At 38.6% G+C, this 14,634-nt stretch overlaps 1 protein-coding gene across 1 annotated transcript in view; it reads right to left on the bottom strand.

The window, feature by feature from the left end:
- Nucleotides 1–14,634, bottom strand: part of ASPG (asparaginase) — a 45,437-nt gene that overhangs the window by 13,677 nt on the left and 17,126 nt on the right. Inside the window, exons 7-11 of the mRNA XM_035326833.1 lie at nt 9,223–9,335; nt 7,558–7,743; nt 4,533–4,646; nt 1,472–1,591; nt 274–369 (exon numbers count right to left, since the gene is read on the bottom strand). Coding sequence (XP_035182724.1) covers nt 274–369; nt 1,472–1,591; nt 4,533–4,646; nt 7,558–7,743; nt 9,223–9,335 — 629 coding nt within the window. The remainder of the gene's footprint in view (nt 1–273; nt 370–1,471; nt 1,592–4,532; nt 4,647–7,557; nt 7,744–9,222; nt 9,336–14,634) is intronic.

Genomic DNA, 14,634 nt, shown 5'->3' with positions numbered 1-14,634 from the left:
GCATAAACCATTTTAAAGTGTTCCAAAGTTAGCAGATAAGAACTTGCATATTAATCCACCCGTATTTTCACAGTTCAAAAGAAAATGTAAACAGCTGAGAACCAGATAGGGGAAAGAACATACCAGTTTTGAAAGGCAGAGACTGAGATGCCTAGAAACCTATTCTATTAGTCAAAGTACCTTGACTTAGATAGTTGCTTCCCAGCTTCCTCCTATCATTTACAGCTGTATTTAAAAATTAAAGTTTTGTACAAACAGTTAATTTTACATTACCATTTCTGCTATGGCTCTTATTGCATCTATGTCACCCAGTTTCGCTGCAGCACAAGCCAGAAGTGGAATTAATGCATCTCTTACAGCTTCTAACTCCTGAGAAACAAATAAAAGTAAACATTTAAAATCAGCCTTGCCTCTAATATAATTGATGTCCAAGTTAAACAACACTGCCTTTGCACTTCCAGGTGAAGTTTCCAAGTAACTCATTTGTATATTTAAAACTGGTAGCATTAATTCTTGGAAGGAAAGAAGTCTCATGCTTATTTTACATTTTGTAGGTCTCCTATCCACAAAGATTTATCTTCCTCACTAGCAACACTACAATTAGCTGGTATCAATGTATACCGGTTAAGTGCACGTACTAATTACCATCTCTGCAGTGCCAAAGTTATACATCAGTACAGGATGAGAAACAAGGCTGGTAGAAGTTGGAGAAGATCCTATCGTTCCATTCTCCTCAAGACTGCAACAACTTTATTCATGTGAATCCTTGTATATTTGTGTAATCTGCACTTTCAAACCTCTGCTGCCAAGCCCCACAGACCCACTACATAACCTCACAGTTCTCATACTGAAGAACCATGAATTCAGTATTCATACAGCTAGTAAAAATCCCATCTTCCCTGACACTGAGTCAAGAGAAAGGCAAATTCTTTTATCTTAAAACCAGTACTATAGTTTCTGATTTTCCATCTAGGAGAGACTAATATTAAAAAGCACAAATTATCCTTCTGTAATGCTTCCCTAGTACCATCCTTCTATGTCTGCATGTACAATTAAGCTGTTTCACCCCTTATTATTTGGCTTGCTACAAACTGTCAATACATTTGACCACAAAAACACACAGCACTTTTTCATATCATTGATACCCTGAATTACAGCAACTGTCTGAGGCTTGCTATTGCAGCCAGCCAGCCAAGAAAATAAACTCAAGATGGGTCTACAAAGAAAAAAAAAAAAAACAACAAAGTTAATATGTTTTTAATTAAAAACATTTTAATGCTATGCTTGTCATTGTGTCCTTTCTTTTTACCCCAATTGCTTAGCTGGGACGCTGAGTACTAAAAAAAAGTAATAATAAAAAAGGTTTAATGTTTCATTTTTCTTTCAGCTTTGTTGCTCATCTTTAAGCTAGGTTCATTTAACTGAGTTTACAGATTTACATGAGTTTGGTTTTAAATATTTAAGTATATACCTCCTTGCAGCTCATACTTAGAGATCTGGCAATCGCTTGAATAAACTTGCTATCTCTCAGAGAGATCTTGGTTCCTGTGGGTACAACAGTCATTTCTCCTCTTAGATTCTCACTCAGCATCTGAAAAGCAAGCAATCAAATCCTTTGTTAGCAGAGGAAAAATATGGTAGCAGTCTAATAAAAAATCTTAGGATCAAGTTAGAAAATTGTTCAGAGGAATTATGGAAACTAACTGAACACAGACAAAAGATTAAAGAAATAGTTACTGTGCCATGAAGACTGCAAGTTTAAAAAGACAAAGGGAAGAAAAAGGGACAGGGAAATATAACTTTATTCTAAAGCAATGAAACCAAAATAAGCACATAACAAAACTCCCCCAATTTTTAGAGTGTGCAGACAAAAGTTCCCTAGTGGGGTATGCTGCAACCTACTTAATATCAGGAAGATAGTGAGTAATTAGCAGAGTAAGGCTGAAGAACAGAGTATTTTGAAATGCTGCCTTTTGCCAGCATTCCTGATACTCAGTACTCTGACAGACTGTATATTTAGGCCTCAAAGAGCCTAGTGCTGCCTGTGGACAGTCATCTATTTCATCTGATTTTCAAATAGCTCCATTAGCTCTGATTTTGTTAAAATTTGGCCATAGAACCTGTTTTAAAAGCAGAGGGTTTACTGTATTATTTGATATTAAAGCAGGTGTGTAACAGGGTGGGTGCATCCAATACAACCAGGAAAACAAAAAAAAAAGACAGCTAATTAATTTGTAGAAATTGCTTGAACACAGCAATAAAGAAATGAAAATACTCTAAAAGTCAGGTTCTGTGAAATCTGGAGAACAGAGAGAGAAGCCATGCGTTAAGAAAAAGCAACTGGTTTCCTCAGTTTTGACAATTTTACATACTGGCCCTCTTTCACTACAGGTTGCTGATGCAGCTATAAAGCACAGTTATTTCAATTAGAATTTTAAAAAGCAGGATTGGGAAAGTTTGCAAGAAACAGATGTGATGTTGGAAGGAGGAATGCCCGAGGTTTACTTATGTCTAGGCATGCCCGTTATTACAAAAAAAAAAAACACCTCCCAAGCGCTGACACCACTGTAGCTGTCTGCTGGAAGAGTCCCATCACATACGTGTAACTCGCTCAGAGGATACCAACTGCTTTCAGAGTTTGACAGGTTGAGATCATCGCTTTGCACAGGTAACCTTAGCAATTGGCACCTGTGCTAAATGAGCCCAGTGCAGAAACCATATGTGCCTTACTCAGCCCTACCAGCTCTGCAGCCATTTGCATGTGTCTGGGGGCAAATTCCTTGCTTCTTCGTATTGAAAGAGAATCCTAAAATAACCACGCCAGCTTCAGGAAAGCTTCCGTCTCTTGGGAGACTATTGTTCGGTGATATGCTTAGCTGAAGATATTGCCACAGACAACATGTTTCCAGGCTTTCTTCTTCTCCTGCTCTCTACCACTCATTCCTGCCCAAGCAATGTAGCATGCTGCTCCCTTAGTTGTGCCAACACAATGGTTGGTGGGTCTGTACCGTGTCAAATGAGGAAATCTATCCTGCTTAATCTAAAGAAATTGTAGAAGGGATTTTGTTTTTTATGCCATACACAGGAGCTGCCAGCACTGCCTCACAACACTGTGTAGCACATTACAATGGACAGCATGTGAAGATACAGGTATACCTTGTGCCAGTGGTACATAAAATGTAATGTCACCAAGTCCTCATCTGAGTAATTCAGCTACCTCACCTTGGCAAACTGGATCTCAAATTTAGTTTTAACCCATAGTCTAGGCAGGAAGCCAGCCGGAAAGTTTATCCGGTCCCAGGTCAAATGTTCCTCTGTGCAAGAAGATTAAAGTCTGCGTTAAAAAAGAGGCTAGTATATGTATATTCCAGGGTCAGTGAGTGCACCAATGGGGCACCAGTAAAGAGCCCGGGTTTCTGAAGTGTATATACACAAACACAAGCAATACCACAACTCGTAACATTATGCCGCCTATTAAGCGTGTTCTTGCACAGAGCATGTTCTTGCCATCCTCACAAAAAACACATAGCCCCTCCTCCTCTCATTTTTCAGAGCAAGGGCTTTAGCAAACAATTGCAAGCTCAGAGTCTGAAACTGCCTGTAACCACAGTAAGTGGTACTTCCAGCCACCCCACTTAGGATCACAGGTATCCTAACATGTTTGTCTCAGAGCTCCTACTGGTTGGAAGCTATTGAGCATGAAATTAAGATCAAATTTGTCTCAATTTTAATAAAAACAAAACACCATCATAAGATACACATGTGCATGCAGTGCTTAAGTCTAGAGAGTGACTCATCACGATGTCATCTCCCAAAGTGTCAGGGTTATGATTTCACTGCATACAAACACAGAAACACATGCATTCCTGCAGACTGCTGTTCCTCTAATTCGAAGTTGCATGCTCTTTGTATAAAGGAACTGTATCAGTTTGAGGGAAAATGCCGTTATTGAACACCAATAAACAGAGCACTGTTAAAGGAATTAAGATTTTAAAACCAGTTACAATTGGCTCTTAAAATAATCCTCTATTTTTAATGCATTTATAAAATATCTCTCTCACACTGACACAAGTAGTGCTGTAAAGGAGGAGGCTGCAGGTACCATTTATTTTCAGAATTAGCTTTCTGTGAATGGGTCCTGGGTCGTTACCACACTAAGATCAATGGCAAGATCTTTGCTGACATCAGTAGGGTTAGGATTCTGCCTCCCTTATGGATTTCCACAGATGTGCTTTTAGTACGGAAATGCCCAGGGTTGACTACTGCATTTTTGTGGCTTGGTCATGGTCTTCAACTGATTTATGCAGAGAATTCCTTTCTTTACCAATCTACGTATGTTTATTTGCCTAACGCTATTTTCCATAAGGAAAACAAAACAAAACTAAACAAAACAAACATGTGACATTCACTTTATGGCTCTGGAACCAATTGCTTTTAAATGCAAGGAAAAAGCTCAAGGCATTCAGCTGAGCAGAAGTTAGCTCAGTAGATGAGAAAGTTAAAGGCTTTCAAGGTCACACTGACATATTTACCTGCCTCTTCTCCTCCCAGCTAAGCTTATGCTTGCTAAGCGTGTATGACAGTTTAGTTAAGGCAGCCTCTGGTGTCATATCACCTCCAGGAATTACTCCAACATCAGCGAGAGTCTGAATAAAAAGGAATAATGATTCCAGTTACCATAGCATTCAAAAATACCCGTGTGTACAAAAAACATACATGAGTGATACATAGCAACACAGAACACAGTACGCAGTCATGCCTCCGCTCCCTTATTTGTACTCCCACCTGTGATTTCTGTAATTTTAGCTATCAAATACTGGGCAAATACTAGGGCCAGATGAGTAAGGCTGACTTGTATTTTAAATTCCTCTTCATGCAGGAACATGGAAGAATTCAACCAAACACTTGCCATGGTCACTCGCTGTGCACAAAGGGAAAGGTTACCGGTCTGTATCCAGCTGTCTGCAGAGCTGTCAGGTTACCTGTACTGAAAAGCTGCAGTTACTCCATTTTAACCCAGTGGCGTTTTGAACATTGCCAAGTAGGCTGTTCTCACTCAGACATATTTACCATTCTTTTATGGGGCATAACTTTGGATGAACTCCAGCACTACTGCGTGCTCACAGCAGGAGTATTTTCATATCCTTTCAGGCTGCAGTAGTAGTATATGATGGAGAACATAAAACTTAAATACGCACTTTACACAGTTCTGACGAGAAAAGCTAAGAAAGATGATCCAATATTTTAAACTGATCTTTCTGGTAGTAAAAAGCAGAAGCATCTTTGCTATGGTCAGCAAGCTTTGTAAGTGTATAGCACAGACAAAGGAGATTTCAGATCTTCAGATAAATTGTACCTGGGCAAACATTCAGACTTCCCTAAACTAGACCATCATCTTAGTTATTATGTGAGGCCTCACAGTTAAGCATCTTTCAGTAGGTTCTTTACACTGATTTACTTTTAAATGCTTTGTACATAATATTCAGCTTTGAAACTTGTTGTAACAACTAATATTTTTAGCAAAATACAGAGATTTAATCAGCATGTTAAACACCTCTGAGAGCCCCAGACTACATTTTTAAAAGTCAAACAAAAAAAAAAAACATATATAGAAAAGGTGAGAAATACTTAGGGCTTTTTCAGTGGGCTTGGGAAAGAAAAGGAGGAAAGGATTTCCCAGCTTCCTTCCCATGCATGAAGTCCCCTCAATTACAAGTTTCTGCTATGCAGATGGCTCAGAGGCCACACATTCAGTTAATTAAAACAAATACTTCAAGGGAAACCAGGGACTTAGCTCACCCACTGGACTAGCATGAATGGGTAAAAAATGGCCTAGCCACATGCAAAGACCCATGAAAGACTTTATTTAAAGTATATATACATATATATATAGTTAACATTCAGCAAGTTTCCAGCATTGATCCAAACTTCCTCCATTGAGCATTTCCTTATTAAAAGGAGAAGGCAATGAAAGAACAAGAATGAAGTAATTTTGCAGGACTTGGCTCTGTCAATGGCATCTCAAAAGATGCCAAGAAAACAGGACAGCCTCCATCAAAGGATGCTGAAGCAACGCAGTACATGCTCCACAGAAAAGATGGATGCCAGAAGCAAACGCATTTCAACACAGCATTACAGCGGTTCACTAAGACAAATGCTAGTGACCTGAGTAGAACAACAGTCTGGATTAAAGTGCAAAAAGCCATTTTTAGAGTTGTCCACTTGGAGAATCTTTTAACCAGAGACAAGTTGTTTGTTTTTTTTTTCCTCCCATACACTTCAATAGTTCATTTGAAGCAGAAGATCACATAAAGGCTAGGCTTCATTTTCATGTTTTCAAATACAAGCTTGGTGTCTTGTATTGACTTAACTGTTTTCTTTAATCCATGTATTCCTATTTTTATTTGCTACAGAGCATGAGATCTCTGCAAAGGTAGATACTTCTCAAAACACCCCCATTAAGTTAGGCAAAATTTTAGCAACACTCAAATGACTGCTCATTTCACAATACATCAGGTTAGAATACTGAACAGGAGAACAAAACATGAAAATCACCTTTGCTTTCTGCTCAAAACAGACTATATATTCTGGAAACAAATATAATCTAAAGCTGTGTCAAAACCAATGTTAAAATAGGCAGGCTTCAGCACCAATTTAGAGGATCTATGTTTGTCTTGCAATCGATGGCAAGACCAACCAACAACAAGAGCAGTCAATTAAGAAGCTCTGCCAGACGGGTGGTTGCTCCAAACACAAACAGGTGTCTAAAAGAGGGGGATGAGTCACCCTCTGGCAGTGCTTCTTGGATGTTTAATGGCTGGCCTTTTTATAAAGGCCAGTTAAACCAGCTTCCTTCACACCACCAGATGCAATACATACTCTCATATGGCTTTGAGCTCTTATTAGTCTTAGTGATGTCATGTCTTAATACACAATTAAGAAACTCACTACAAAATGTCCCGAATATTAAGAGCATTTACACAAAGTCTGCTTTAATCTGGCTGGGTTAAATACAACTGATTTCCATTCTGCAAGACAGATGCTTCCTTACATACTGTTCTCCCGGTTTCTCTATAAATTCAGTTGCACTTCCAGACAAATAAAACACTGATATTTGGAATATTGCTTGGAAGTGCAGGCTTTCCTGATGTTCTTACGTTGTAACTAAGTAACTGCTAGCCTATCAAATACTACTGTATTTGATCGTCTGATCCATCAAAGCTAGATTCTAGCTTGGTGAATGCCTTCAGGAGGGACTCTAATAATCTCATGCAAGGTATCCTGGAGAGCTACACGCCACAAGAGCAAGTAGTGATTTGGGATTTGAGTGGACTATTTAGACCATTCAGACTAGGAGTAACAATATTATGCTTGCAGACATGTATTTAAATGCTTCCAGCCTAAGATTTTTCTGGTATGGTTATTTTATGAACAATATCTTCAGTTTAACAATTTTGGTTTTACACACTGGGACTACTGACATACACAATCAAGTTGTATCAGTGAAATGTTTCTTTTAGATAGCAGTAGAGTCTGAAATCATTGCACAACCCTCACCTGCCCTGTTGCGTAGACTGTTGTAACAGACCCTCGTAAGCACTGGGTGCAGTTTAGAATCACTACTTTTCGTCCGGTTGCTTTCTTGAGTTCCTCTAGCAAGTCTTCTCTGTTATTTGGGGCATTGCCAGTTCCATATGTTTCAAGTACAATGCCCTCAATTGGAGGCTGAAGAAATGCTTTTACCTGTTTAAAAACAAGACAGGAAACAGAGACAAAGGATGCATTCATGTCACATTAAGATTTTCACATACGGCTCACTTTTAAAAAATGGGCTATTCCTGTTATAAGGATCTCATGTCTTACAGTCTTCTCATGCTCTTCTGTACATCCCATTTACAGTAACAGATTATAGAATAACTTTTGAGAGTTATTGAGAAATTGAGAATTTCACTCTTTAGTTTCCTTTAAATTCCTGGAGGGCTAGGCTTTAAAATAAACTATTTTCCACAGTCATGACCTTAGTGTGAGAAAGGATGCTATTGTTTAAGTGCCATTAACAGGCTATATGATTGCACCATGGAGGAACAAAAGGGTAGATTTACACTTACAAAATAAATACAGAATTATTAATTCAGATTAGAACACCCACCCCTGCCCAGATTTGTTACTTCAGCAAAGAGTTTTGCAAACAAACGTCTGCCTAACTAAGAGACTGTCTCACCTTTCAGGAAAGAACATTCTAATGAAACATGGAGTTTTTTAACTCAAAAAATAATTGGTTTAACTGAAAGTATTAAGGAAAAAAAAAAAAAAGGAGGCAATAATTCATTCTGGGACAGTCGTTAACAAAGTAGCTTTGTGCCTCAATGTAAGAAAATGCCTTGCAAATTTCTCTTTCTAGAAAGATGCATTTTAAACAACCTAGATGTTTCATTGCTGATTACATATGCTAAATGCAATACGCTGTAAGCCCCCATGAGACTAACTATGCAGTTGGAGTTTTATTGCAAATATACCACCCCTCTGCTTTCCCATCTGTTCATATTCACCTAAAAAGAATAGTAATATAATTGAGGAGTGCTGCTTAAACTACTGGATTCAATTTAAGATGGCAACAGCCATGAAAGACCTGTCAATTTAATGAAACTGGTATTAGAGAAAAATTTAAGGACAAATCTACCTAAAACCACAGTTCTGTGAAACTATTTGTAAAGGCTCAGAGCAGCAAAATCTCACTTCGCATCTTCAACTCTGTATGAATACTGAGGATCACGCATCAGTGTGAGATAAAACGAACCTTGAAAAAGAAGCTTGAGCTATAGGTCACCTCCACCCATCATATTATGTATTCTTTGGCAAGTTATCTAATAATATGCCTTTATATGCAGCAAGAAAGCATTTCTACAGTCATTGTAGCCTCTACCTCTGTAGAAAAGTACACTTGAGCTATTTATGAGACCTTATAAGAAATTAATTTTAAGTTCCAAAGCCCATACAATTTAGATAAAAGATATTTTAAAAGCTTTTATCAATAGTTTATGGTGTATGAAAATTGTCTTTGAATGCTCTGATACTACAGAAAACGTTTATCCCTTATACTTTGCCTTCCCTACAAAAACTCAACCACTGGCACTACTACAATGTAGCTTCCCTGCTTCAGTTTACTTATCAAGTATTTGAGCATCACTTCATCCACTTCCAAAATTAAGTGGTGACACTTACAGCAGCAGCAGTGATTCCTGGGAAGATTCGCAGAAGCCCAACGTTCCTGTTCATATTGGTGTGAACTCGAAATTTCTTTTTGGTATTGGCTCTCCACACCGTTTCCCAGTTTACTGTTAAAGAGAAATTGTATTTTAAATGTAATATTAAAGACATAATATTAAGTACCTTTGTAGCACCTTGTACTTAGAGCATTATTTTTAAAAATGTTTCTATATAGGGGACTCATGAAAGATGATGATGATGATGATTTTTTCTTTGTTTTTTGTTTCTTTTTAAGAGGAAATGAAGGCCCATTTAAGACGGCAGCTGTAGCAGCTGATCTAACACACTTTATTTACTAGGTGCCACAAAATACTTCAAGGCCGTATTCAGGTCAAACTCAACTGTGTTATATTTTAGCTTTTTTATTCCAGAATAGTATACATTCTGAGATAAATCAGTATTACTCATTGATATTTCTAAGTTAGTGCCCTTCAAAGAGATATTTAACAAATACACTTGTTTTAATGTAATAGTATTTTATAGCTAAGACTTCCAAAATGGGTATTTTAGTTCAATAACCATTAGTGAACATGTACTACAACCTCTTCAAAAGAAAATTCTTATAGGAGTAAAAACCGTTGCAGTTCATGACCCAACTGGTTCACAATGCTGACCATGTCCCGTTAGTGTCAAACTCCCACTCCAAAGTGCTCAGCAGGTCTCCACCACCAGGCTGTTATGCATACCTGGCATGGGTGAGACACAGACTTGTCACACATGGATCAGAACTTCCCTGTTACGTAGCTGGACTGATATCAGCCTGGATTAACGTTTAAAAAGCAGACCTTCGTCTTCTTAGACAAGAAATATGACAAATGCAGTTACTGTTGCTGCTAATCACCTCCTGAGTTTATTATGTAGTTACTAATGATTAAATAAAATAGCAAGGATTCAATTAACTCTGATTATACATTTAGAGCCAGAAGCCAGCTGTTTAACTAATAGTTTGTTTGTGCTGCATTATTAGAAGCCAAGTCATGCATTATTGATTTCAGAATTTTACTACTTCAGTGTAGGAGCCCCGTGTTGGTAGCGCAGGCAGCTGTTAGAAGTCCATGAAAGAAGTTTTACAAACAGCAGCCAACAGCTCAGAGCATCATGTTTCAATGGAAGTAGACCTTACTGTATAGCTCATCATGATCTAAGCTTTTTAGATTTTGGAGAAACCCCCAAGCAGCAAGTCAGATAAAAGACCTGGGTGCATACTACTGACGTGTTCTCAGCCATGTAGAGTTACTCTTGCCAATTACTGCTGCAATCTCTTGCCATCAGCAGACAGACATTTGCAAGAAAATTCGAAGTACATTTAAAAGCCTGCACTGAAGCCTACTCCATTGTTCCATTACCAGAGATACTAAAAACAATCAAATCCATTAAGTCAGGACAGACACTATCAGTCACCTGTAAGACTTTATGAACTTTCCCTTCTCGTGGTGCCTGTAAACATCTATAGCCTCTGTATGTTCCTTCTAAAAACTATTGAGCATAACAGTTGGCTTGGCACCCTGTTTACCCTATCCACCTGAGTTCAGCACATGGATTCCTAATGCCCAGGCAGTGAGAGAGTAGAAATATAGACAGCTTCCACCATTTATTTGTGAGAAGCATGGTTCTGAAATCACCTGGCTGGATTTAGTAGTTGCCCAAGTAGGTCTAAAAGCCCTCTAAGAGCTTCCCAGAGCATGTTAAGAGACCTGCAGGAGACAAATGGGCAAGTGCACAAAGCCATGCGTTTGTTCTACTTGAGGTTCATAGGACTGGCTAAGCACATTCACCCACGAGCATTGTGCTTTAAGAAGCAACAGTGTCTGGCAATACATTCAATCCTTTCAACTTTCCAACAGATTAATTCTTTAAAAGCAGAGAAGGGATGGCAATAAAACTATCAGTTTCTTTATCCTCCATAACCTAGGAGTCCCTGCCAAAACTTCATAAATGCGTACTAAGTTTGGCAACTGCTAGCATCCCTAAGTCTTTAACATACTTGAAGAATGAACTGAGGAAACCTGCCTTGGCATGGTTGACTAAGATACTGCCAAAAGTAGAAGACCAAGGCGAGAGATCAGAGGATAGTTTCAGAAATCCAGGCCTGTACCTGTACGCTTGGAGTACACTCTACCAAATAACACATCATCTTCAAGATAAATATAATGCATTCAGACACAGTACAGTGATGCAATTCCAAACTATATTAAAAAAAAAAAAAAAAAAAAAGAGAGAGAGATCATCCCTGAGTTAATATTCTCTTGGTCATGAATCTCCTCAGCCTGCATAATGTGCTCAGTACTGCAGACTCATTGCACTGAATAGACCAGTTGTTCTGCAGCCTTTGGCTGTAGTGCACAGCAATCTTTTTTGTTAAATCAAAGAAAAAATCATCTTAGGAATCACTAGCAGTTCTTAAGAAACTCATACAAACAAGTGAAGTACAGAAAGTTCTACGTGTTGGTGTTTAACATTTTTTCCTCCTGTGGATAAGAGTGACTAATTAGGGATATACAGGTTTGGCACAACAGCAAACAGTCACCTGTCCTGACTTGGATGGGCTGTGCTTGTGAAGAGTTTAACTCATATAGTGTGCTGCCTTATGCAAACAGGGATACAAAGCTAGGGAACAAACCTAAGTTAGCAACTGGTCCTGCACAACAGAGAGAAAGTTCCTAAAGCAATGTTGCATTAAACAGAAAGGTAATAGCTATTTAGATAGTGTATTGAGAGTGGCTTGGGGTAGAAAAGATTGCATTATTCAAGGACACTGTATTCAAGATATTAAGGCCTTTTGTTTATTTTCCCAAACAAAACAATCACCTAAACAATACTCTGCTATTCCCAATCTCTCCCTCCCTCCCAAGCAATACAGTTTTTCAAATTACAGGTCAAAACAACAAATTTGAAAGGGAGGTATATACCCAAGTCACAAAGTAAACTCTTTCAGGTTTGAATCCTCTGAAGCCTGACTAGCTTTTGTTCTCCTCCTGAGCCTCACAGAAGCGACTTTGCAATCACTGGAGAGGCAGCTTTAGTCTCCTCAGGATACTGGGCAAACTAGAGCTAAGAAAAAACACTGTCTTCCTTCACATCCCAGGGTTAAACAGGGAGGCAGGAGGGAAACAACCCAAAGTATTTTTCATTCAAGAAAAAAAAAAATAGTACAACTGTCCAGAGTCCTTATCTTATTCAGCTATGGTGATAGGGTTAGTATGGAAAGAAAATACCAACCTAACAGAAAAATAAAATAGAAAAGAGAAGAAGAAACTCTAAACAGTCTAGAAAGCAGCAAAGGAGGTTTCTTTTCTTTCTTTCTTTCTTTTTTTTTTTTTAAAGAGTGCCTATGCCACAATGCAGGTTTCAACTTATAATGGGAGAGCTATAACTAAGAGCGACACCTCCCTTAGGAGTGGTGACTGAGCTCCAAGTTATGAAATCAAACAAGAAATACAGCTTTTCTTGATTGCAGAGCTCCACAAACAGCAACACTTTCTTCTCATCTCTCTCTGCTGGGCTGCTGGCGAGCCGTACCATTATATAAGCTGCCCCAGCATTCATTAGAATTCATGGCGACAGCCAAGGGGTGGGGAGCAGAGGCCAACCTATGGGTGCAAATTTCTGAAGGAGGCAAGCAAACATAGACCCCCTTTTTTGGCAGTTTATTATAAAACAATTGACACACGCCTTTTGAAATGAATATTTAAATTGAATGGTATCACTGCAAGAACCGACATGCCTGTGTACTAGGGGGAAAACAAACCAAGAGCACTTCAGTGAGTGGAGCTGACATTTGCCTTAATGCTTAAATGACTTGGGCTTTTTACTATAAATAAGCAGAACTGCCAACCAAGACACAGACTTGGCCAGTGACAAATAGCTTCTCTTTAATAGGACTGGTGGACAGATGAGATCTAAAGGGCCTTCTAACCTGCTACTGCTGTACCATGTTTGCATATACAGTCACACGGGCTCTTTTCATCCCATACACAAGTTATGTTTCTAATCATATGGTTCTGTACATATGCACCACTCCCAGAAGTTACATACATGCATGTGTGATGAAGAAAGTCCAGCCGAGGAAACAAAGCAAGTTTCTTATTTGCTTCATTAAGAAGACAACAGAGAAGAGATTATAGTAATCAGTTATGAAATATACTGAGACTATTTACACATTTCAAGTGAAAGAGACCTCCTTGTCTCTCCTTTTTTCAAAACGTGAGAGAAACACAATAAAGTATTTTAATTCATAAGCTTTATGATTTTAGAAATCTTTTCATTCCTATATTGTCCACTTCATTCAGAGTTTTCTGATCCTGCTGCAAAAGCCCTTCCCATCAGCACTGGGTTTCCTATTCATCTGAGGAGTCTGCTAGAATTTTCACTTCTTACAAGAGTTTTATGTGCTAAATTTAAAGTCTTAAGGAAGCTGCCACACTTGCCAGTCTAAAACTGGAAAACAGGACTCCTAGGTGCTGGCAACACAGTTAAGGTCTGGCAGAGAACACAGCCAGTTGATGGGATCAGTGATCCTCTGGGAGTTTCACCTGAAGCAGGAAGATGGTAAAAAAAGGAATGGAAATCAAGAATGAAGAAGTGAGCTGTAGCTGGGGAAGGGAGGGGAAGAGAACTAAGCCTTTCTCTCTTCTCTCTGGCTCTGAAGTAGACTGTTGCTTTTATATGGTACTTCTAACCTCAAGGAGCATCTCCACTCCTCATTTCTGTGTACCAACCCAAGATCACAAGCTCCTATCCCATCACATTCCTCGCTCTCTCTATTTTGCCACCTCTCTTCTTCTCTGGAATTTTCATTCCCAGCTTTGTTACAACTAGGAAGCCCAAGGAAGAGTTTCTGCACATGGCCTATCCCTTCTGGCACTGTCAGACTGCTCTACATAATGCTGAAGCAGCAAGAGTCAGCCCTGTCTACAAGAAGATTAAGACATTATACAAAAGTCATTTGGAAAAAAAAATAATTAAAAGATGGTACATTTGTTTGGTTTATTTTTTCAAAGCCCTGAGTGATCCCTTGTCTCCAAGAAAGCTTAATAGTTTCATACTAGGATTGTATGAGCAAACTCAAGGAAGACAGCTATGTTTCATACAATTACTTTGGACAAAATAAAGCAGCACTAGTAGATTGCCCATACAATAAACTATGTTTTTCAAAATGAAACGATCCTTCAGTACTGACACTGTCATCTTGGATAAATGATGCCACCCTAACTGGGTAATCAACTGAAACAAATAAAAATAGAGCCTATCACACCTTCAGTTTTTAAATGAGAAATCCTCACTGACCTCAGTTGGGCATTCCACAGAAAAGATAATGGGACACAAAATGGGCCAAGGGAAGTACTTAGTAACTTTCTCATTTTTCTC

This window comes from Oxyura jamaicensis, chromosome 5 (genome assembly GCF_011077185.1).
Source record: "Oxyura jamaicensis isolate SHBP4307 breed ruddy duck chromosome 5, BPBGC_Ojam_1.0, whole genome shotgun sequence".
Classification (NCBI taxonomy): Eukaryota; Metazoa; Chordata; class Aves; order Anseriformes; family Anatidae; genus Oxyura; species Oxyura jamaicensis.
This window is presented reverse-complemented; position numbering and strand designations above follow the sequence as displayed.